At 35.4% G+C, this 26,435-nt stretch overlaps 1 protein-coding gene across 3 annotated transcripts in view; it reads left to right on the top strand.

Annotated features, from left to right (window-relative positions):
- The window catches only part of NKAIN (Sodium/potassium-transporting ATPase subunit beta-1-interacting protein), a 198,761-nt gene that overhangs the window by 10,419 nt on the left and 161,907 nt on the right, over positions 1 to 26,435 (top strand). For all 3 annotated transcript variants that reach the window (XR_012408397.1, XM_073955137.1, XM_073955136.1), the window contains exon 2: positions 226 to 990. Coding sequence is in view for 2 of the 3 variants with exons in the window: in XM_073955137.1 (XP_073811238.1) it covers positions 937 to 990 (54 nt within the window). In the remaining variant the exon portion in view is untranslated. The remainder of the gene's footprint in view (positions 1 to 225; positions 991 to 26,435) is intronic.

Genomic DNA, 26,435 nt, shown 5'->3' with positions numbered 1-26,435 from the left:
TAAATATAGAGAGTAAATATGTAATTTGTGGCGGTTTAGAAATATAGGTACTATATTTATTTCCAATTTAAAAAATTTAGAATTAAAATTTCTGACAAGCATTGATTTCGCATTATTTGTTTAAAAAGAATTTTTGTTGTAGTTTGATATTAACAAAGAAACAATTCTTATTTAATTGTAATAAATTTATTTCATTGTTACAATAATTTTCTTTTTATTTTACAGAATTTTCTTCATTTATAAAAATTGTGCTGTATTGTGTGTATAAATTGTAATGTAAAAGAATAACAACAACAAGCAAGAAAAATTGCATTTTTTGTGCTATAACAAAAAAAAAACAAAAGTAACGACTAAACGACACAAGAATAACACGAAACTTGTTTTTCTTCTTCTTCTCTAAACCGCGATCTCTGTCTCTCGGCTGACGCTGTTCATTATCAGCAGCAAATAGTATAACCAACCAACCTGCAACGTGCCGCTCTCTGTCTCGTTGTCTCTTCTCTCATCCATACAACTATAACCCGTTCGTTCGTTCATTCGTTGATGGTTTTGTTGTGTCAGTGAAATAAAAGGAGTTCAACGAAACCGGAAATACCCTTGAATTGAAAACAAATAAAAAACAAAAACAAAGTCGTAAATCATTTAAATAAAACGAAGAAAAGTTTTTTCTTCGTTCAATGCTTACAAATCAAGTTGAAAATCCTTTGTTTTTTTAATATTTATAACGAATTAGTGTTTTAAAAATTGTGTTCATTTTAAATTGCAAAAAATTGTGAAATTTATCTTGAGGAGCAAACGAACGAACGGCAACAATTAGCACGCTCTAACCTAGCAGTAGCAACACCAGGAGTATAGAGTTTGGGTTTTTTAGCTGGCTAAAAAATCAAACGTGGAACAACTTTCTTTTGACATTCGTATGTTTTAAACAATTATGTCATGGGATCTTGTACAAGACGACACTTTTTACTGTCAACATGCTTTCTTCAAATGGTAAGTTTTCAATTCATTATTATTTATTTTTTGTTTACATTTATTTAAAACAAGTATTTTCGAATGATTCATAAACACCTTACTATGACATTGGCAAATTAATCAAATCGTGTTGTTATCTATGACGTTTAATATGAACAAGATATTATTTCCAAATACTGTATTATAATTGTTTGTAGTCAATTAATAATAAATATTTCTTAGAAATACCTCACACTTTATGTTTTGAATAAAATTTTCAATGATGTTATCACATAAAGCAATTTTTTGCAATAACTAACAACACGTTAAGACAACACATTTTTCGATGACTCGTCAACAATCCTTCAAATATGTATATTATGTACTTTATGATCTGATATGTGGAATACAATTTCAAATATCAGCGACAAACAAATTCACAAAAAAAAAAATGAAAATAAGGCAAATATTGAAAATGAATGATTACCCCAATAGAACGATCAACGAATGTAACTACCCCGAGAATCGTTAAAACATATCAAAAAGTCCAAAAGATTTACACACGTCTCTGGATTCTCCGAAAGATTTTCCATTCGAACCTTTACGACAAGGATCAGGACCGTTTGACCCCAAAAACAGCAATACCAACAACATTTTCTTCCGTCTATAAAATTAAATGAAATGGTGACTGGACCAACATATGCCCAACTAAGACTAAGTTAAAAACTAGGATAAGTCTGACTGTCTGAGAATTAATTATAAAATGGACATGGAACACTTTGCACATATACATACACAGGAACTCCATAGAAAAAACACAAGAAAAGATCTAGTTAGAGTGCCATCAGACCATTTGTTTTTCGTATGTTGTGTATCTGTTTTCCAGATCTGTAAGTACTACTCGTCGTGTGATACAAAAAAAAATTTTTTTGATGAATCAAAATGAGATGACAAGACATGTACATTTTTTCGATTAAGCGGTGTTTACACTAGCCATCAATGTCATATGACACGGAATAAAAGCATTCCATATCTACCCACAAAGATAATATGGAGACGTAATTTCATTGCATTTTTGTTGGTTAGGACGCAAAAAGTAAATGGCGTAAGGAAAATCCCCAATATTGTACACATTAGCGACTGTATAACGATAGAGAATTTAATGTCATATGACATTGATAGATAGTGTAAACTATCTCTTAGAGCGCCCTCTATTCTCGTCTGTAAACATAAAGGGAACAGCTGTTTCGTTTGTTTCGTAAAGCTGTTGTTTACATTTTTAGGTTATGTCATACCAAAAAACATACGTAAAAAAGCAGATAGTATGATGGCACCTTTAGTTGTAAAATACTCAAGCGAGAAAAAGGATGTGTGCGGTAGCATGTTGTTTAACAAAATAAAATTAAATGTGATTATCGAGTAATATTTACTTTACTTATGATCTGTTCCTTTACTTTTAAAAATGGTAAAAGTGGCAAAATTAGCAAAATTTGTGAACTGCTCTCATTATAATTGTATGCTTACATCAAGTATAGGAACACTTTTCGAGTAAAAAGTGGTACAACTTGAAGATTCTTGCACGTAAAGGAACAGAGCTATATTGTTTATAATTTATATGCAATTTGTCATTTGTTTTTCTTTTATAAAGTGGAAACTCCTAATGATGACTTTCGAGGAAAGTCGAAATATTGGAAGCAATAAAAACCTATTGTTATACCCTCAGCCTTTAGGCTAAAGAGGGTATTTACACTTTGATACGACCAAAAATGTGCCTCATCGAAATAATGGTTTTAGACCCCAAGTATGTTTGTACGATATCCGTTTCAGACAATTTTGAGTAGATCTAGCAATGTCCGTCCGTCTGTCTGTCGGTCGGTCTGTCTGACTGGCTGGTGCGCACGATAACTCTCGAACGGATCAATCGATTCGGTTCAAATTTTGGGTATCGAAATATTTTGTCCAGATTCGATTTAAGTTCGAAGATGGGCCATATAGGTCCACTCCTTCAGGTACCTCCCCCACAAATGTTCAAAAATTGTCGCAAAACTTGTGCGCACGATAACTCTTGTAGGGAATAACCGATTTGGTCCATACTTTGCACATCGTGTATTTTCTACCAAACTTAGATTAGGTTCCAATATGGACACAATCGGTCCACTCCTTCGGGTACCTCCCACACAAAATTTCGGAAAAGTTCAGTTTAGGACCTGGTCTCGAATCGCTTTGATTTTTGTTTACGCAAGTTGTATTCGCTGTCCTCTATATGACGCTGTAAGTTTCATTAGGGGCAAGTCCATACTTCCTGAGAAAATAGCCTGAAAGTTACAAAAAACCCTATGACACCGTGTGTAGTGGTTGGAGCGCAAGATAACTCTCGAACGGATCTGCCGATTCGGTCCAAAACTTCGTATATATTTTGTAATATTTTGTCCACACTTAGTTCAAGTTCAAAGATGGATTATATCGGTCCACTCCCTCCGGTACCTCCCCCACAGAAGTTCGAAAATGTTCGGAAAATTTGTGCGTACGATTACTCTTGAAGGGAGTAACCGATTTGGTCCATACTTTGCACATTATGAAATTTCCACCAGACTTGGATGAGGTTCCAGTATGGACTCAATCGGTAAACTCCTTCGAGTACCTCCCACACAAAATTTCGGAAAAGTTCAGTTTAGGACCTGCTCTCGAATCGCCTTGGCTTTTGTTGTAACATCTTGTATTCACTGTCCCCTATACGAAGGTACAAGTTTCCTCAAGGGCAAGTCCAGACTTCCTGAAAAAATAGCCTGAAAGTTGAAAAACAAACCCTATGACACCATGTTTATGGGTGGAAGCGCAAGATAATTCTCGAACGGAAATGCCGGTTCCGGCTAAAATTTGGCCTTCGTAATATTGTTTCCAAACTTAGTTTAAGTTCGTATATAAGCCGTATCGGTCCACTCCTTCAGGTACCTACCCCACAAAAGTTCAAAAATATTCGGAAAAATTGTGGGCACGATAACTCTTGATGGGAGTGACCGATTTGGTCCATACTTTACACATTCTCATAATATCTACCAGATATAGATCAGGTTCGAATATGGACTATATTTGTCCACTCCATCCCGTACCTCCCACACAAAATTTTGGATAAGTTCACTTTAAGACCTGCTATTGAATCACTTTGATTTTTGTTGAAGCAACTTACATTCGCTGCCTCAATTACGATGGTAAAAGTTGTTTCAGGGGCAAGTCCATACTTCTTGAGAAAACAGCCCGAAGGTTGTAAAAACCCCCTATGGCACCCCCAAGGTCTATGTCGGTCCATTCCTTTAAGTACCTTTTTAGCAAAATTTTTGAACTTTAATCCTAATCAACATTTTTGGTTCATACGAGACCAAAATTTTGAAACCCCCTAAATACATAAGTTTTTTGTGAAAAAAGTGTTTCAATTTGCACAGGCTGAGGGTATATCTCTGTCGGCAAAGCCGACTGATACTTTTTACTTGTTTTTTAATAATTCTGACCTAAAGCCAAACAAAGAGAATAAGTTTAAAGAACTTTTAGAACTTGAATGTTACGGCGCGCCTTAACAAACTTTAAATGAAAACAGCTTCCACCTGGACTTTTTTCGGATTCTTAAACAGCAATGATCATAGATGAGAAAAATCTAAAAACTAGAAAAGGTGGCTAGAGGGGGTTTTTTAAACCGCGGTCAAAGTTCAAATTTTTAAGTTTATTTCAGATTTTCAGGATTTTGCTTGGAAGCGGCAAGTTCTTAGAAATAGTATTAAATAAAATGTCGTAGCAGTGAAAATCCTCTACATTATTTCCCTTAGTCCCATTCCGATAGGATTTGCCGCTTCCAAGCAAATCGTGATCCTAAAAATGCCCTAAAAATGTGAAGTTTGACAGCGATTTAATTGAAAGTCGCTCTGGCGATTTTTCTTGTTTTTGGATTTTTCTCATCTATGAACATTGCTATTTCAGAATCCGCAAAAACGTTCCAGGTGTATGCAGTTTTCATTTAAAGTTAGTTAAGGCGCACCGTGCATAACATTGTTTTATAAGAAAAAATGGTAAAACCTGGGAAAAAGTCATATAGGTCAATCATGTAGAGAACTTGCAATGCTGCAACATTATCTTTAGTTCCATTAGGATAGGACTTGCCGCTATGAACAATGTAGTTTCAGAATCCGCAAAAATTGCCCAGGTGTAAGCACCTTTCATTTACCCCTTACTTGTACCGTCGTAGAAAACGATAAAAGCAATTCGAGAGCAGGCCTTTAACTGCATTTTACCGAAATTTTGTTTCGGTGGTACCCAAAGGAGTTGACATTAGGCCGGGGCGATTTGAAAACCTTAATGGGCCCTGATTCCTGGGATTGAACTGAGCAAAAACGTCTACTGGACCATATGTCTACGATGACAATCGAGCCTCCCGATTTTGACTTTAAGTTTTTTATCTACGTTTTTTTTTTGACATCTTGGCATATAACACCCAAACCATTGAGATTTTCGAGCCAACACAAAGACAAAAATTATTGCCATGGCAGTAATTAAGAACTCTCTAATACATCGCAAAAGCATTGGAACGCTATTTCAGGCAGTTTTGGTCTTGAGAAGGTGCAAACTTCTCGGAAAATGTCGATAAATGGCACTGTGCTACAAAAGTTGACCAGAAAAATATTCAAGCGTTCTGATGCAAAATTCCATCGTGTTGGAACCATGGAGAACAACAATGCCTTTAGTTCGTTTGGGTCACTTCGTTTTATTATTTTATAACGGTAAAAGTAGTGAAAATCTGGTTTGACATTTACAGTCCTTCTTCAAAGTTGATATATGTCTCGTAGAAATACTACGATGTGAAAAGTATGGACCAAATGGGTTACTGCCTTCGTGAGTTGTCGTTCGCATTATTTTAGTGAAAAATTTTGAACTCCAACCATTACACATGGTGCCATATGGGTTTTTTTAAGACTTATGGGCTATTTTCTCAGGAAGTATGGTCTTGCCCCTAATAAAACATTTACGGTCGTAATGGGGGCAGTGAATACAAGTTGTTACAACAAAAATCAAAGCGAGCAGGTCCTAAACTGAACTTTTCCGAAATGTTGTATGGGAGATCCCCCAAGGAGTAGACCGATTAAATCCATATTGGTACCTCATCTAAGTCTGGTAGAAATTTCACAATGTGCAAAGTATGGACCAAATCGGTTATTCTATTCAAGACTTTTCGTGCGCACAAATTTACAGAACATTTTCGTACTTTTGTGGAGGAGGTACCGGAAGGGGTGGTGGATCGATATAACACATCTTCGAACTTAAACAGATTTTGGGCAAAATATTACGAAAGCCAAATTTTGGACCGAATCGGTTGATCCGTTCGAGAGTTATCGTCTGATCCATCCAGCCAGACAGACAGAAGGACGGACATGGCTAAATCAATTCCAAATTGTCTAAAACGGATTTCGTCCAAACATACATGGGGTCTAAAACCATTACTTCGATGAAACACATTTTGCCCATATGAAAGTATATACATATACCCTCGTTAGCTTAAATGCTGAGGATATAACCAGAGACATATTTATGAAAGGCGCAAAAGATGCTCTGAATAAAGGCAGACAAATATGGATGACGGACGAAACATGAAATAGCATTCAAAATCAATTGGAGCTAAAAAAGAAAATCCACTAGGGGGAAAAACATGAGTGCCCAACATTTGCCCGGTACGAGTTGCAATAAATATCCCTCCATAAAGTAGTGCACCGCTCAGTCAGAAGAGACAAACATATTTATGTTGATAAATTTGCAAATGGAGCTGAAAAGGCAGCAGACATTGGTGACTCCCGTACAATTGCAAAACCGCAATATACCACTTTAACACCCCATAAAAAATGAGGCAGGAAATCTTCTCAACACCGACGAAGAGTAACTATCTCGCTGGACACTTTTTAAACCTTTTGAACAACATCATACCGGCTTCAATATTCCACCGAAATTACTGAAATTTGGTACTTAGTCTTCGCTGGTGGTATAAAACATTCCCCCAGAAATAGAACGGTACTTTACGATTTTCATTATTCTGAATTTTTGACGTCAAGATCCCAAAGAAATGACTGGAATTTGTTATTTAGCCTTCATTGGGATTAAAAAATATTCCAGAAGTGAATTATAAGTATAGGTCTACGTCTTCCTATATCCGCCATAGAAGCATACCTCTTGATTTTCTGTATTTTGAAGGTTTAAGCCACATTATCTTACCAAAATATAGGTCAAAATGTCAATACTATATGGGAGCAAGAGATCTTTCCGAGCGAATGGAAAGATGGTATAATTGTAAAACCTGCTTGAAATATCCTAAATGTACACCCATTTTCAATATTTGACAACATCTTCCTGTACTTTCCTCACAAAACTTCAGGATCGTATTGACATTTTGACCGAAGGTACTCCTTGTGGTCATGTTTTCAGAGCTATAATGTGTTTGGTGAGCAAGTTCAAGCTTTCTGACATAACGGTCAAAATGTTCTAAAATGTTGGCTGTCTTCCGAAACATCAGTTCCTTTGTTTTCATGAAACAAATCTCATGAAATTAGTTGTTCTTAGATCGAGTTCCCCACTACAGCAATTTCATAAAATTACTCTAGTATGGTCCACACTAAAGCGGTTTCATTGAAATAATTTCATGAAATTAGGTGTTCTTAGATTGAGTTCCCCACTCCAGCAATTTTATAAAATTACTTTAGTATGGAATTCGATCTAAGAACACCTAATTTCATGAAGTTATTTTCAATGAAATCGCACTCGTGTGGACCGGGACTTAGAAACTCGGTTTTCATGAAATTCGTGTCATGACAACAAAGTCCCAGTCCACACTATAGTAATTTCATTGAAAAAAAATTCATGAAATTATGCGTTTCTACATCGTAGAGTAAAATCCTAAAATTGCTGTAGTGGGGAATTCGATCTAAGAACGCCTAATTTCTTGAATTTTGTAAATGAAATTCACTGTAGTTTGGACCGGGACAAAGCTATTGAATTTCGAAAAAAAGCCGTTCCTCTAAAAACCCTAAAATGTCGATAACTTTTTTGATTATGACACCTATCAATTTTTTTTATTGTCCTTAACCAAATATTCATACTTTTAGTTATCACTATGGCTAGCAGTATTCCTTTTAAATAAATCAACTTTATAAAAAATGCATATTCGAAAACAAAAAATCTAGAATCGATTATTTCCGCTTAAAATTTATGATTTTCTGGGTGTGCGTGTTTCAGATTTTTTTTCGTCTTTTGTGTGACATAAATTTATGATTAATTAATAAATACTTTTTTCTATATAAAAAAACATTGAATCCCAGACACATTCACACACATACATTAATAAAAATAATTAAAATGTCGTTGGTTTGAAAATCCTTTTGTGGATGGCTCACGTACCACCTTTTGACTGATGTTTTTTGTTGTCGATGAACAATAGAAGAGACAATAAGGTAAGGAAGGGCTTTTATGAGGTTCTTCTACTTCTGTTTGTCAGTCTGTCCGAATGTCTGGCTACTTTAAGACATGGAAAATGTTGTTTGTTTTTGTTTGTTTTCTATATAAAGAAAGAGAATAAATACTCGTACATATGTACATATGATGCAATAATGTATTTGGAATATTTATTATTTCTTTGAAAACAACAACAACAACGCTAACTACAACATTAATAAACATTAATAAAGAATATGGTCAATTAACATGAAAACATTGGAGAGGGGGTAAATGAATATTCTTTTAATAAAAACGACCTTTAAGGCCGTTTATAAACTTCAAAGTAGACTAACAAGCTATGCAGGGAGATATAGACAAATGGCGGTGGTTTCCAGGGAGTTGGGGAAAGCGGTGCCGGTTTGCTTGTACTTTTATGGGGTTTCAGATCAACATTTCTAAGAATGACAGTCAATAATCGTAGCTGAGTTTCATGTGATATGGTGACATTCGTTGTTCAATTTCTTATATTCATATCAGAATTAGAATCTTTTTTTAGCATATTCCTCCATTTCGTGAGATTTCTCAAATTTTAAGTAAAATTTATAAAATTTAATGGCACTTGAATCACCACGAAAGTCTTCCAAAGGAGTTATGCAAACCTTTTTTCTTTTTGCATAGTATTTAACACACCATCTTCTTTCCCCATTTTGCTTTTTTAAGTGGGACCAGTTTGTCTTTTTTTGCTGTTTTCCATATCCAATCTCGTTTAACACTCCATATGGTAGTGAAACACATCCTAAAATGGAATGCGGACAATTGAATAAAGCACTGAAGCAGCCAGCACTGCAACATTGGTGGTGGCTGCAAAGCCATAGAGAAATAAGGACAATAACGAAATGAAAGTTCAACCAAAGCGGAAAAAACTCAACTGCAGTAGGTCACAGGCAAAACAAAAAAAGCAAAAAAAAAAAAAACGAAGCAACAACAAAAAATGATACATGAAATACATAAAGCAAGAGTTAAGTAATACGAGAACCAGATAAAGATGCTTTTAAAGGAGCACACAAAAAACATGTGAAATACAGACACGCTGGCTTTCTGGATATTGTCAATTTTCCAGTGAGATGCATCATGTCGGTATGCTATGAGTGAGTGATTTATTTGGTAAATTTGTAGTTATTTTTTGTGGAAAAAGATTTCCTAAAGGATGTAAGGCGCAGAGAAAAAACATTCATCTATAGGAATTTTTTTCAGGCCCACTGCAGGACAGACATTTTTTCTATAGAAAACATATTCAGAACAACAGGAATGAGATTTTTTCTATAGAAAAAAATTCTCAATATCACAGGACTGAGATTTTTTTCAGACCCATTTTACTGTTATATTTTGTATAGAAAAATTCGCAGAACCACAGGACAAAGTGTTTTTCAATAGAAACAAATCTCAGACCCACATGACTGAGGGTTTTTTCTATAGAAAAAATTCATAGTCGCACAATTCTCCTGGGTCTGAGAATTTTTTCTATAGAAAAAATCGGCAGTCCTGTGGGTCTGAGAATTTTTTCTATAGAAAAAACCTCAGACCCGGGGTTCTGAGAATTTTTTCTATAGAAAAAACCTCAGACCCGGGGTTCTGAGAATTTTTTCTATAGAAAAAACCTCAGACCCGGGGTTCTGAGAATTTTTTCTATAGAAAAAACCTCAGACCCGGGGTTCTGAGAATTTTTTCTATAGAAAAAACCTCAGACCCGGGGTTCTGAGAATTTTTTCTATAGAAAAAACCTCAGACCTGGGGTTCTGAGAATTTTTTCTATAGAAAAAACCTCAGACCTGGGGTTCTGAGAATTTGTTCTATAGAAAAAACCTCAGACCTGGGGTTCTGAGAATTTGTTCTATAGAAAAAACCTCAGACCTGGGGTTCTGAGAATTTGTTCTATAGAAAAAACCTCAGACCTGGGGTTCTGAGAATTTGTTCTATAGAAAAAACCTCAGACCTGGGGTTCTGAGAATTTTTTCTATATAAAAAACCTCAGACCCGAGGTTCAGAGAATTTTTCTATAGGAAAAACCTCAGACCTCGGTTTTTATAGAAAAACCCTCAGTACGAGGCTTCTGAGTATTTTTTCTATAGAAAACCCCTCAGTCTGAGGGTTCTGAGTATTTTTCAATAGAAAAAACCTCAGACCCGGTTTTCTGAGAATTTTGTGTATGGAAAAACACTCACAGTTTTGGCACTGATAATTTTCCCTGAATTCACCTTTTTCGTATAAACAAATTCCGAATGAAAAAAATCTACGTCTATAATTTGATATCCACTTCACACAAATTAAAATGTCATCTCTCCATTGTTATTGTCATATGTTTGTGCATGTGTTCCGGAAGAACAACAATAGAATTGGAAAAGTGCACTTCTGTTGTTGCTCTTGTTGTTTGCTTAGTGTTAAATCTACGTGACTGAGTCATTGATTTATTGCAATTCAATATTGTTGTTGATGACTTTTCCCATTTTCTGGCTAATCATGGTACGGGGCTTATGCAAAACAATTCCCCCCAATACAAATATATGCCGTGTTAAATTGCAATAATTCTCTTCTTTAGCTTTTAGGCTAAATTGGAATTACGAATGTTTTACCAGCTGCTGCTGCTTTGTTTATCTGACCTCCTTTTTTTCAACGAAAGCCAAATAGGAAAGTAAATGCATTTGAAAAATGTAGAAGGGATTTTGATAATGTTAAATTATATAAGATAGGGAATGTCAGTAATTGTGAATTCAGATAATTGATGTAACAAAAATTTCAATAATCATAAGAACAAATCTCAAATCTTGAATAACTTTTTGGTATATGCCTGTTGAACGTGTTATATGGAGCAGCTGTCTTTTCCTTCTTTCACCCTCTCGAAATTTCACTTGTTTTGTTATGCCACCACCATAAATAGGCTCATGTTTTGAGTTTACGTTATTTTCACACATTAACACTAACGATTTGGCGATTTATTTGACACCTCAGTGCTAAACACGTATTTGAAGGTGCGGTCACAGGTGATTTAGTACCACTGGCCATACAATTGTTGCTTGGATTGTCGAAAAATAAATAAATTAAAAACGCAAAAATGTGTAATTAAATTTATTTTTTATAAAAAATGTGCATGTATTTCTTATTAGCATCACAGTAAAATCTTATTACCCCCGTCTAATTGATTCAATCAAATTTCTAAATAAAAACGGAATTTTGATATGTACTTTAAGGCAGAAGGTACCTGACTTAAGGCCTTGAAAGTAAAAATCTATAGAAGAAAGTTCGTCATAAATGCGACACACCAGTTTGTTTGCGGTAATGATACCAGAATGGTGTTTGAACAATATTCTTTAAAAAAAACCCACTTTGGTTCCATAGATAGTGTTTGAAAAATATTCTTTAAGAAACCCACGTTAGTTCCACTGAGAGTCTTTGGAAAATATTCTTTAAGAATCTCATTTAGCTCCACAGATGGTCTTCGAAAATATTCTTTAAGAAACCTACATTAGTTCCTCAAATGGTTCCTTTGAAAAATATTCTTTAAGAAACTCAACTTAGTTTAACAGATATTCTTGGAAAATATTTACTAAGAATCCCACTTTGGTTCCATAGATATTGTTTGAAAAATATTCTTTAAGAAAACTATCTTAGTTCCACAGAGAGTCTTTGGGAAATATACTTTAAGAATCTCATTTAGCTCCACAGATGGTCTTTGAAAAATATTCTTTAAGAAACCCACGTTAGTTCCATAGATGGTCTTTGAAGAATATTCTTTAAAAAATCCACGTTTGTTCCACAGACGTCTTTGAAAAATATTCCAGGAAACCCAGTTTGGTTTCACAGATGGTCTTTCAAAAAATATTCTTTAGGAAACCCACGTTAGTTTGACATATGAGCTTTAAAAATATTCTTTAAGAAACCCACGTTAGTTCCGCAAATGGGCTTTAAAAAATGTTCTTTAAGAAACCCACTTTAGTTCAACAGATGAAGTTTGAAAAATTCGTTAAGAAATCCACGTTAGTTTCACAGATAGTTATTAGTAAATATTCTTTGAGAAAACCGCCTTAGTTCAACAGATAAACTTTGAAAAATTCTTAGTTAGTTCCACAACTGGTCTTTGAAAAATATTCTTAAAAAACCCACGTTAGTTTCACAGATAGTTATTAAAAAATATTCTTTAAGAAAACCACCTTAATTCAACAGATGAACTTTGAAAAATATTCGATAAGAAACCCACGTTAGTTCCACAGATTGTTTATCAAAAATGTTCTTTTAGAAACCCACGTTAGTTCCACAGATGGTCTTTCAAAAATTTTCTTCAAGAAACACACGTTAGTTCCGCATAAGGTCTTTGAAAAAATATTCCTTAAGAAAACCACGTTAGTTCCACAGAAGGTCTTAAAATATTCCTTAAGAAATCCACGTAAGTTCCACAGAAGTTCTTTGACAAATATTCCTTAAGAAACCCATGTTAGTTCCACAGATGGTCTTTGAAAAATATTCTAAAGAAACCCACGTTAGTTGCACAGATAGTTATTAAAAAATATTCTTTGAGAAAACCGCCTTAGTTCAACAGATGAACTTTGAAAAATTCTTTAAGAAACCCACGTTAATACCACATACGAACTTTAAAAAATATTCGTTAAGAAACCGACGTTAGTTCCACAGATGGTATATCAAAAATGTTCATTAAGAAACCCACGTTGGTTCCACAGACGTTAGTTCCACATAAGGTCTTTGAAAAATATTCCTTAAGAAAACCACGTTAGTGCTACAGTAGTTCTTAAAATATTCCTTAAGAAAACCACGTTAGTGCTACAAAAGTTCTTAAAATATTCCTTAAGAAATCCACGTTAGTTCCACAAAAGTTCTTTGACAAATATTCTTTAAAAAATCGATATTAGTTCCACAGGTGATCTTTGAAAAATATGCTTTAAGAAACCCTCGTTAGTTACACAGATGGTCTTTGACAACTATTCTTTAAGAAACCCACGTTAGTTCCACAGATGGTTATTAAAAACATATTCTTTAAAAACACACGTTAGTTCCACAGATGGCCTTTGAAAAATATTCTTTAAGAAACCCACGTTAGTTCCATAGATGGTCTTTGAAGAATATTCTTTAAAAAATCCACGTTTGTTCCACAGACGTCTTTGAAAAATATTCCAGGAAACCCAGTTTGGTTTCACAGATGGTCTTTCAAAAAATATTCTTTAGGAAACCCACGTTAGTTTGACATATGAGCTTTAAAAATATTCTTTAAGAAACCCACGTTAGTTCCGCAAATGGGCTTTAAAAAATGTTCTTTAAGAAACCCACTTTAGTTCAACAGATGAAGTTTGAAAAATTCGTTAAGAAATCCACGTTAGTTTCACAGATGGTCTTTGAAAAATATTCTTAAAGAAACCCACGTTAGTTCCACAGATAGTTATTAGTAAATATTCTTTGAGAAAACCGCCTTAGTTCAACAGATAAACTTTGAAAAATTCTTAGTTAGTTCCACAACTGGTCTTTGAAAAATATTCTTAAAAAACCCACGTTAGTTTCACAGATAGTTATTAAAAAATATTCTTTAAGAAAACCACCTTAGTTCAACAGATGAACTTTGAAAAATATTCGTTAAGAAACCCACGTTAGTTCCACAGATTGTTTATCAAAAATATTCTTTAAGAAAATCATGTTAGTTCCACAGATGGTCTTTCAAAAAATATTCTTCAAGAAACACACGTTAGTTCCGCATAAGGTCTTTAAAAAATATTCCTTAAGAAAACCACCTTAGTTCCACAGAAGGTCTTAAAATATTCCTTAAGAAATCCACGTAAGTTCCACAGAAGTTCTTTGACAAATATTCCTTAAGAAACCCATGTTAGTTCCACAGATGGTCTTTGAAAAATATTCTAAAGAAACCCACGTTAGTGCTACAGAAGTTCTTAAAATATTCCTTAAGAAATCCACGTTAGTTCCACAAAAGTTCTTGGACAAATATTCTTTAAAAATCGATATTAGTTCCATAGGTGATCTTTGAAAAATATGCTTTAAGAAAGCCTCGTTAGTTACACAGATGGTCCTTGATAACTATTCTTTAAGAAACCCACGTTAGTTCCACAGATGGTTATTAAAAAATATTCTTTAAGGAAACCAACTTAGTTCAACAGATGAACTTTGAAAAAATATTCGTTAAGAAAACCACATTAGTTCCACAGATGGTCTTTGAAAAATATTCTTTAAGAAACCCACGTTAGTTCCACATAAGGTCTTTGAAAAATATTTCTTAAGAAAACCACGTTAGTTCCACAGAAGGTCTTAAAATATTCCTTAAGAAATCCACGTTATTTCCACAGAAGTTTTTGAAAAATATTCCTTAAGAAATCCATGTTAGTTCCACAGATGGTCTTTGAAAAATATTCTTTTAGAAACCCACGTAAGTTCCACATATGATCTTTGAAAAATATGCTTTAAGAAACCCTCGTTAGTTCCACAGATGGTCTTCGACAAATATTCTTTAAGAAACCAACGTTAGTTCTACAGATGGTCTTTCAAAAAATATTCTTCAAGAAAGACGCGTTAGTTCCACATAAGGCCTTTGAAAAATATTCCTTAAGAAAACCACGTTAGTTCCACAGAATCTCTTTGAAATATATTCTTTAAGAAACCAACGTTAGTTCAACAGATATTCTTTGAAAAACGCACGATAGTTCCACATATGGTCTTTGAACATAAGCGTTCAGAAATCCACGTTAGTTCCACAGGTGGTCTTTGAAAAATATTGTTTTGTTTATTGTTTAGTTCCATAGATAGCCTTTGAAAAATATTCTTTAAAACCCCCAAGTTAGTTCCACAGATGGTCTTTGAAAAATATTTTTTTTGAAAACCCCACGTTAGTTCCACAGATGGTTTTTGAAAAATATTCTTTAAGAAACCCTCGTTAGTTCCACATATGGTCTTTGAAAAATATTCCTTAAGAAAACCACCTTAGTTCCACAGATGGTCTTTGCAAAAAATTCTTTAAGAAGCCCACATTAGTTCCATTGATGGTATTTGCAAAACATTCCTTAAGAAACCTACATTAGTTCCGCAAGTGGTATTTGAAAAATATTCTTTAGTAAACCCGCATTAGTTCCACAGATGGCCATTGAAAAATGTTCTTAAAAACCCACGTTAGTTCCACAGATGGTCCATAAAAAATATTCTTTAAGAGATCCACGTTAGTTCCACAGATGATCTTTAAAAAAGTTCTTTATTAAACGCACGCTAGTTCCACAGACGATCTTTGAAAATGAAGATAGCCTTTGAAAAATATTATTGAGGAACTTCACGTAATTCCACTAAGCTAAGCTGAGCTAAGACACCACGTTTCTTCAACGTTCTCTAATGTCCGGAAATAAAAATAAGTTATTGTTACGACCTAGCCCCACGTTGGGCGCCAGTTCAGTAATTAATGCTATGACTAAATAATTGTATTCCCCAAAAACCAAAAGACGATAACTAAATATAAATGTCAATATACATGTTTTGATTTTATAAGATTACCAAAAATTAAGAATTTTGACACTCTTTCATGTGATCGGACAAATTAATTGGCGTCCAAATTTTTGCATTTTTGTTCATTTCTTTATCACGTTAAAGAAAGTGTGAAGTCCTAGTGTGAATACTCTTACGTGAATCTTTTGAATGGAATATAATCTAAAAAAAAACTTTACATTGTAGCCCCACGTTGGGCGCCTGTTCTGTTATTAAGACCAGAGCTAAAAAGTTACATTTTCCACATCTTCTAAGAAGACATGAATTTAATGAAAAGTTAATTATCGTTGACATCCCATTTTTTCCTCGTCCATATTACAAGAAAAGCTTGCTTTCTGTGAAATGTGTACACCTATGAATTATTCAGAATTTTTTTATTGCCACTTTGATGGCCAAAGATTTCGAACAAACATGTTTCAGTTTATTGTGCCCCACCTTGGGCGCCATATCTGATAACTTTGCTTGATTTGTATTCATCGGAGTTCAATCGACTCAATTTGTGGATAATGGTCCGCTGATTTATTTTTTTTATTTTTCTTCTGCTTCTTACTATAGTAGTCATGGCAGCCCCACGTTGGGCGCCAGTTCTGTTTATAAAGAAAAAGCTGAATAATTGAATTTCTAACAACTTCTGAAAACAAGCCTTAATTTCCAGCGTCTTTAATCACTTTGCATTTCGCAAGAATGCCAGTAAAATCTTTTTTAACGTGGAATATTACACTATCCGCATTGCAAAAAAATCACATTCGAAGCGTACATGTTGTATTCCTTGAATTATTCAGGGCGTTCATGCTTTAATGTTTGTCATGTCTGTTGTTGCCCTGAGAACATTACAAGTAATAAATAATTAGATTTCTTTTGCTACATGATTGCGTTTAAACGCAAACATTTCCCCCGCGATCCTATTTTTGTAATGGTCAAGTTTAATCATCACCATTGGCAGCCGCAACATTTTTTGCCATTTGTTTTCATTTATTTATTTATTGACGACTTGCATGACTTAGTCATTTGCGGGTTGAATACTTTTACTGGCTATTAAAAAAACGCAAACAAGAACTGCCATAAAATAAAATACAAAACTGCAATAAAACCCTCTAGATATTGTCACAGACACATACTTGTCTCGCGACCAGAGGACGGAACCATTAGCTGATTTTATATATGTACTAACTGACAGCATAGCCAATGACTTTCATGACTAACAGCAACAATTTGAACATGGCGTTTAACTCTCTATAGCTGTGCAAAGATACTAATCTCGAGAATCAACATCAACAGCAGCGACTGCAGCAACAGACTTAAAACAATGTAATTGGGTTGGTCACTATGGCTGCTGGTATCCCCATATTGTCGTTGTCACCACTCCCTGGCAATTGGTGAAATGTCACTCCTTTAGCGTTGCTAGCAATCTTTCATAGTACAAGTTTAGTAGCAGTAATAGTGATTCCTGTAGTAACAAATTTTCTAAACGCAGTCATGTTCTGTTGTTCAGCATTGTGGCGCACTGCATAAATGCCAGGAATTCGGTCGGCATACGACTGGTGTACATCGTTTCAATTCAATATCTTGTAGATTGATCTATGGTTGTATAGTATTTTTTGCATCGCTTTTATGTTTCTTCGAAATGGTAAGGGGTTAGACTGGCGGCAGACAGTCACACTTAAATAGATTTTATACGAAACTAATAGTCGATAGAAGTGTTGCAGGCAGGCAGACAGGCAACAAGAAGCAGTTCTGTGCCCATAGCCAAATGCGGTAGACAGACAAACGGGCAAGCCAAACAGCCCGTCAACTAGTCATTGCCTCAAAAGACTTGTGATGCACTCACTGATTTTTCCACTGCATTGAAGATACTTTACTAAGTCATTTAGGCCATCATAGCCAACAGCTTCATCAGCACTCATTAGGAGAGTCTAGTGTGTTGGTGACATAAAAGAAGAAGAAGGAGAGTTGAAGGGCCAGCAGCAGCACTATGATGATTTGTTTGAGGCTAAAACTTTGTTATTGAAAAAAAAAAAACATAATCAAAGAAATATGTATTTCTCTCTGTTCGGTTTGACACAAAACACAAAGAGGATATCCATCCAGCCAACAAGCAATCGAAGAGACTGATGACAAAAAACCAGCCATTTTATCGTGGTTGACAAAGTGCGAAAGTGGTATTAATAGCAAAACAAGTTTCATGAGCTTTGGAAAAAGGCAAAAGAAATTCGTCGCATAAGTGTCTCAATAATCTCACTTTGGAAAGTTGATAAAAGTTATTTTTCAATTAATAATTCAAGTTTTCATAAGTTTTATAAAAAAGTTAATTAAGAAATATTTGCTTTGAAAAATATGTTTGCGTCCAAAAAGACAGAATAATGTTGGCCTCACAATGTGTCGTTCGTTGTTCGTCCAAAAATTTGCCAGCTATTGTTTGAATCCAATTCTAATTTATAGAGTTGTATCCTCAATACTGGAAGAGAGAGGATTGCCGGCAGACTGGTTCAAATTCTCGGCTTATGGGGTTGTGGCCACTTATGCCATGTTCATACCAGCATTTGAATAACGTCGTTCGTTCTCATAATTACGTACACGAATTAACCCGTTCATACGACATGGTACACAATTCATAGCAACATGATTCATATTTTCATAGTTTTTGTTTACTGATTTTAAAGAAAGTATCAGCCAAAAGATGAGTAAAGTTAATTGATATGAACTGAAAAATATTTGTCCTTCTTTCAGATATCTATTTAATATTAAATTATATTAGTTTCATTCATGTTTTCTATTTTTTCTCACAGTTTTGGTGTTTCAGTATATTTTCAAATTTTTTTATTTTAAAAATTAACGAGAGAGAGACCTGCCAAAATAACTTTTTGGTATACAGACTTTCCGGCAGGCATTTGATTTTTGTTTCTAAATTTGTACGCGAATTTGAAACGATGGACAAGAAATGTAACTGCAATGAAAGAGAAGACAAAATGTGCTACGATTTGAATGTAAACTAGTGGTTAAACCGTTTACTTTTCATTCATATTTTGCAGTTTTTCTAAAAAGATTTGGATTTTTAATACATTTTTAATTTTTTATTTTTATACCCTCAGCCTTTAGGCTAAAGAGGGTATTTACACTTTGATACGACCAAAAATGTGCCTCATCGAAATAATGGTTTTAGACCCCAAGTATGTTTGTACGATATCCGTTTCAGACAATTTTGAGTAGATCTAGCAATGTCCGTCCGTCTGTCTGTCTGTCTGGCTGGCTGGTGCGCACGATAACTCTCGAACGGATCAATCGATTCGGTTCACATTTTGGGTATCGAAATATTTTGTCCAGATTCGATTTAAGTTCGAAGATGGGCCATATAGGTCCACTCCTTCAGGTACCTCCCCCACAAATGTTCAAAAATTGTCGCAAAACTTGTGCGCGCGATAACTCTTGTAGGGAATAACCGATTTGGTCCATACTTTGCACATCGTGTAATTTCTACCAAACTTAGATGAGGTTCCAATACGGACTCAATCGGTCCACTCCTTCGGGTACCTCCCACACAAAATTTCGGAAAAGTTCAGTTTAGGACCTGGTCTCGAATCGCTTTGATTTTCGTTTACGCAAGTTGTATTCGCTGTCCTCTATACGACGCTGTAAGTTTCATTAGGGGCAAGTCCATACTTCCTGAGAAAATAGCCTGAAAGTTACAAAAAACCCTATGACACCGTGTGTAGTGGTTGGAGCGCAAGATAACTTTCGAACGGATCTGCCGATTCGGTCCAAAATTTGTCTTTCGTAATATTTTGTCCAAACTTAGTTCAAGTTCAAAGATGGATTATATCGGTCCACTCCTTCCGGTACCTCCCCCACAAAAGTTCGAAAATGTTCGGAAAATTTGTGCGTACGATAACTCTTGAAGGGAGTAACCGATTTGGTCCATCCTTTGCACATTATGAAATTTCTACCAGACTTAGATGAGGTTCGAATATGGACTCAATCGGTAAACTCCTTCGAGTACCTCCCACACATAATTTCGTAAAAGTTCAGTTTAGGACCTGCTCTCGAATCGCCTTGGTTTTTGTTGTAACATCTTGTATTCACTGTTCCCTATACGAAGGTACAAGTTTCATCAGGGGCAAGTCCATACTTCCCGAGAAAATGGCCGGAAAGTTGCAAAAAGCCCCTATGACACCTTGTGTAGTGGTAGGAGCGCAAGATAACTCTCGAACGGATCTGTCGATTCGGTCAAAAATTTGGCCTTCGTAATATTTTACCAAAATATAGTTTAAATTCGAAGATGGGCTATATCGGTCCACTCCTTCAGGTACCTTTCCCCCAGAACGTCAGAAATGTTCGGAAAAATTTTGCGCACGATAACTCTTGAAGGGAGTGACCGATGTAATCCATACTTTGCACATCCTAATATATCTACCAGATATAGATCAGGTTCGAATATGGACTAAATTTGTCTACTGCTTCTGGTACCTCTCACACAAAATTTCGGATAAGTTCACTTTAAGACCTGCTATCGAATCACTTGGATTTTTGTTGAAGCTATTTGCATACGCAACCACCATTACGACGGTAAAAGTTTTTTCAGGGGTAAGTCCATATTTCTTGCGAAAACAGCCCGAAAGGTGTAAAAAAACCCTATGTCACCATATGTGGCGGTCGAAGAACACGATAACTCTCGAACTGTTCAACCGATTTGGTCTAACATCATATTATATCCAAACTTAGTCACATGGGCAATACCGGTCCACAACTTTCGGTACTTCTCCCCAATATTTAAAATATATCACTTTGGATCTCCTAATATTTTATCAAAATTTAGTTAAACTTCCAATATGGCCAATATAGGTCCTCCCTAAGAGTACCTGCCCTACAAAAGTTCAACATTTGTGTTTTAGCGCAGTTAATTCCTATTCCACATTATTGTCGGCAAGGTCTCTGAAGAGACCTGAAATACATTCGATCTGTCCGGAGGTAAAAGTTTCGCTTCACTTTGGCTGAGGGTATATATCTGTCGGCAAAGCCGACTGACACTTTTTTACTTGTTCCTGTCATAATTAATTTATTTCGATAAATTCTCTCATTTGTTAGAGATGGGACATATTTTATCGTCGTTCTGAGAATAATTTGAATTGAACAATGTACACAAATCGTTGTTCGTTCTCAAAACTTTGTATGGGAAATGAAGTAATTACATCGTAATTTGGGGTCGAACAACGAATAGAGAGCGAATTACCGTCAGTCTGAACAAGGCATTATTGAGCACGAAAAATGAAATTTTTTAGGGAGTTTTTTGTTTTCATCTGATAGATCACACCTTAAGCTACTTTCGGATTTTTTTTGTTGAAAAATATTGCACAGTTTTCTGACAAATGGCCGCCTACGAAACACTGTTTTTACTAAAGCAGTTTGCGGTGCCCACTGTAGCTCGAAAAGGATTAAACCGTTTAGCATGTGTTTCCGTGGGATCATTAAGAACCTAATAATCTTGTACTTAGGCGAAACGGAATTAAAAAATATCAATTAAGAACAAATTGAATTGTTGAAGTCAAAATTTCGATTTTATCCAAAACAAGTAAAAAAGTATCAGTCGGCCTTGGCGACAGAGTTATACCCTCTGCCTGTGCAAATTGAAACACATTTTCCTCCCCAAAAAAAACGTATGTATTTAGAGAGTTTTCAAAATTATGGGCGTATGAACCGACAAAAATGTGGATTAGGACTAAAGTTCAAAAGTGTTGCGAAGGAGGTACTTAAAGAAATGGACCGACATAGTCCACTATGGAAGTGGATCTTAATCTTTTCGATAGATATCGAGCCACTAGTAATTTTAGTTTGGACCAGTATGCCAGGAAGCATGGACTTGTCCACGGAAAACATAATATCGCTGTAAACAGGACCACAACGAACAGCATCGATATACATTTCACAAGGATCTTCGAACAGACCCTAAACTGCACTTTGACACAAATGTTGAACTTTTGTGGGGGAAGTACCCTAAGGAGAGGACCGAAACTATATTTGAACACAATATTAGGAGATCCAAAGTTTGGTCCAAAGTGGTTGCGCTGTTCAAGAGATACCGTGCAAAGCATTTTAGTAACATTTTTTTCGAACTAAAACAAAGTTTCGACAAAATATGACGAAGGCCGGATTTTGGACCAAATCGGTTGATCAGTTCAAGAGTTATCATGCGCACAATTTTTCCGAACATTTTTGAACTTTTGTGTGGGAGGTTCCTGAAGGAAAATACCGATATGGTCCATCTTCGAACTTAAACTAAGCTTTGACAAAATATTACGAATGCCAAATTTTGGACCAAATCGGTTCATCCGTTCGAGAGTTATCTTGCGCTCCAATCACTACACACGGTGTCATAGGGGTTTTTGCAACTTTCAGGCTATTTTTTCAGGAAGTATGGACTTGCACCCCATGAAACTTATACCGTCGTATGAAGGGCAGTGAACACATGTTGCTACAACAACAACCAAAGTGATTTAAGAGCAGGTCCTAAACTGAACTTTTCTGAAATTTTGTGTGGGAGGTACACGAAGGAGTGGACCGATAGAGTCCATAATGGAACCTCATCTAAGTCTGGTAGAATTTTTGCGATATGCAAAGTATGGACCAAATCGGTTACTACCTTCAACAGTTACCGTGCGCACAAATTTTCCGAACATTTTTGAATTTTTGTGGGGGAGGTGCCGGAAGAGGTGGACCGATATGGCCCATCTACGAACATAAACAAAGTTTGAACAAGATAGTACGAAGGGCAAATTTTGGACAAAATCGGTTTATCCGTTCGAGAGTTATCTTGCGCACCAGCAAACGGACGGACATTGCCAAATCGACTCCAAATTGTCTGAAACGAATTTCGTCCAAACATACTTGGGATCTAAAACCATTATTTCGATGAGGCAAATTTTGACCGTATGAAAGTGTATATACCCTCGTTAGCATAAATGCTGAGGGTATAAAAATGGATGGCTTTTTCGCCATAAATCCGTCCAATTTTTTAAGTCTCTCGCATAAGTACAAGTTTTTTATATGTATAATATTCCCCAAAAACATATGAAGATTGGATCAATCGTTTTCTAGCTACCGTGGGCACCGCATTCAAAAATGCCATTTCGAGAAAACCGCGTTTAAAACTTCGATGTTACATACAAATCACGACGAATTTTCTCTTTCTAACGCTCATATCTGTGCTAAGTTTTGTCCGATCGACTCGATTTTTTATTATTATTTTACTCTACCTGTACTTTAAAATGAGCCAATAAAAAAAATCGATTTTGTAAAATTTGTAAGTGCCCATAACCCTTAATTGACGGCGACAAGATTTTGATACCCCCTATATCCAGGAAATGTATTTCTATGCACTGCCAAAAGATTTCAAAGTCAAAAGTTGTTCGACAAAAGCCAAAGAAATATTCACATGTGGCAGAGGAACTGATAAAAGTACAAAGAAATGTGACAATTATAAACTTTAACACTTCAGTAATAAAGCGTGGGACTTCTTTGCCAACTCAGCGGCGTTAAACCTCCGTTCATCATTCACTATTTAAGAGATAGAAAGCTCCTTCAACAAATAGACTAATTAATTGTCCGACGAAGTTCATTAATTACAGGGCGCTGAATAGTAAAATGACTCGTTAAAGTTTTCACTGATTTTATGCTAGCCCCGCATTGGGCGTCAATTCTAATATTTGAATTCCTTCAGGTAGATTATTCATCCTAGTTAAACAAGATAATTGGGTGGATCATGTTTAGATATATTCTTCGTTGGACTTCCTCTAATGCCAGAAGTCTATTTTTAGACACTTCAGAAATGTCCCACATTGGGCGCCATATTTTCCTGTATATTGTTTTTATCAACTCTAGTTATTTAGAGAATTAAAAGAAATTGATTTGTCGCTGGTAACAATTTAACTTGCTACAAGGAAGAACAGTCTGAATGTCAGTTTGTAATATGTCTTGGACATCGTATCGGAAGTGCCTGATGTCCTTCCGGATGTGTCGTGGAGAAAGATTCTACATCACTAGGTGACTAGGCGGATGCCATGCCGGGAGGAATTTTCTGTTGCTGTACCGACAGTATCTTCGTCACCTCAAGTAAATGATTGAAGCTCGGCATTAAAATAAAATTCGTAAAGCACTATTTTGCGCTGCTTGATACTACCACATTGGTAAAAATAGCATAGCGTTCCCAAATTCCAATACAACAGACTAAACTTCCTGGCGGTAGGGATACAGAACTATTCGTACCTAAAATTTAATTCTCTCCGTTTTTATCAACTCTAGAATTGATTAGTTCTAGAGTTGAGTAGTTCAAAAGAACGATTCCGTGAAATAAAATATAGTAACTTTATGCAGCACTTCGTTCTTGTAGTTGCTTTACTTTATCCAGTTAAACTAATCACTTTGTTCAGCCGTACATTTTCTCTATTATAAAATAATTTAAGCAAATTAATGTTGGCGACATTTCCTGAGTATTTCACTCATGTAAAACTTCTCTACAAGTGGTGTCTTAGACACGCCGTTCGGACGCGGCGATAATCAGTAGGTCCCATACATTGAGCTAATATGAATCGGGGTGCACTCATTGATATGAAAGAGGTCTCCCTTGTCCCTTCTGGGATGTTTGTGGAACAATTATTAAAGTAAATTAAAGTAAAGTTTACCATAAGATTCGCATCATTAGTGGAATACTCTGTGAACGCCAACAAATTGGGCGGCAATTCAGCGATGAAAAATGTCAATCGCTTTCGCCCTGGTATGAGGAAGTCTTCTTTTGTGCATATTTTAAAATTGTACTTTTGAAACTGTTCTTCCATTGTTTTTTAAGAGCTTATCTACATATGTTGAAAGACAGTTATTATTCAAGAAATCATGAAACGTGATAAATACTGAATGGGAATACACAATTGCATCATTCCGCAATTCCAAAAAAAAAACAATTCCATATTGGGCGACAGTTTCATAGTGTGTGATGCTACATCCACGGTCCTTTATTGACTGCCTGCGCGGCTGCATCTGTCTGAATGTTATCCAAGCCTGCCTGATGAGCTCGCGGATCTAGAGTAGAGGAGGGCGCGTGTCGTGCCGTGAATAGTGCGTATTCGTACCTTCTCGAATAACGCCGTGAATAGTGCGTATTCGTACCTTCTCGAATAACGCCGTGTTTGTGCGTGTCGTGCCGGAATAAATTTTTTTTGGCCTTGCGTGATCGCGTTTTTTGAACGACACGAATTTGCACGATGTGTTACGAAAACAAGAAAACAATTCCATGTTGGGCGCCAGTTTCAAAAATGTCACTACTGTGTTAAAATGATAAATTTAGACAAGGGAAAGTTTACTCTTATGATTCTACTATAAAAACGCATCGCATATAAATTGTTCTACGAACGTCCGTAAGTTGGCGCCAATTCAGAAAATTTTTACTCGTTAGCCTATATATTTAAGTACACGCACAGAAAAAATATTTTCGGTTTTGTTGGAACAAAAAAATCTTTTTTCGTTCCAAAAATGTGTTTGTTTTGTGCAAACATTGTAATCCAAATCCAAAAATACCATCTTTTGTTCCGAACATAGAAAACAAAAACAACTTTCGAATTTCCGCAATATTGTAAAAATCGTTAACAATACCGATTGTAGGAACAATAATAATCTACATTTTTTACAAAACATATTGTCAGCCCTGAAAACCAGATACTAAATTTTTTGATTTGAGTGTATATACTTCTCATATACACTTTCCGCACAACTTTGATATAAATAAATATCGCGTATAATATTACGAGCATTGATGAACGAAATACATGGTTTGCTACTTTAGCTGATAACAAAGACAAACAAAAAGCCACAAGCAGCCACCACAACATAAGGAATAATTAAACACCATAACAAATATGAAAAGGAAAGGAGAATGAAATAAAGAAAAAGAATGAAACCAAAACATAAACAAATAAAAACAAGAGTCTCATTGTTGGTATACATACACACAAAAACAAAGATAAAGGCAGCATGTCATAAAAACACCGCAACTCACCAAAATTGTTTTTTCAACACGGCATCGAATAGCGAGAGAAGAGAAAAAATTTTTCAAAGAAAAGAGAGAAATATTGTTCAGCTGACACAAACTATTTTTGGATTTAACAAAAACTATTGTTGGATTCACAATACCACATAAGGAATCCAGCAATATGTTAACAATACATATTTTGCTCTTGGAATATTGTTGGATCAAACATATTTTTTTCTCTGCGTGTACCACCTCTTGATATGAGAGAAAAAAGTTTCATTTGTCGATCCGGTGATATTCGTGGAAAGTATTTTTTATTCACTGAAATGTGGCCCCGCGTTGTGCGCCAAATCGATAGTATAAAAATTTTAAATTTTTTTTTAATTTTAATTCCCACCTGAAAATATCTTGAAACAGGCAAACAAAATATAAAATATAAATCCAATTTTCCCGAATGACTTTTCCCCATAGCATTTTG

Source organism: Musca autumnalis, unplaced genomic scaffold (genome assembly GCF_047663935.1).
Source record: "Musca autumnalis isolate F117 unplaced genomic scaffold, ASM4766393v1 scaffold_5, whole genome shotgun sequence".
NCBI lineage: Eukaryota > Metazoa > Arthropoda > Insecta > Diptera > Muscidae > Musca > Musca autumnalis.
This window is presented reverse-complemented; position numbering and strand designations above follow the sequence as displayed.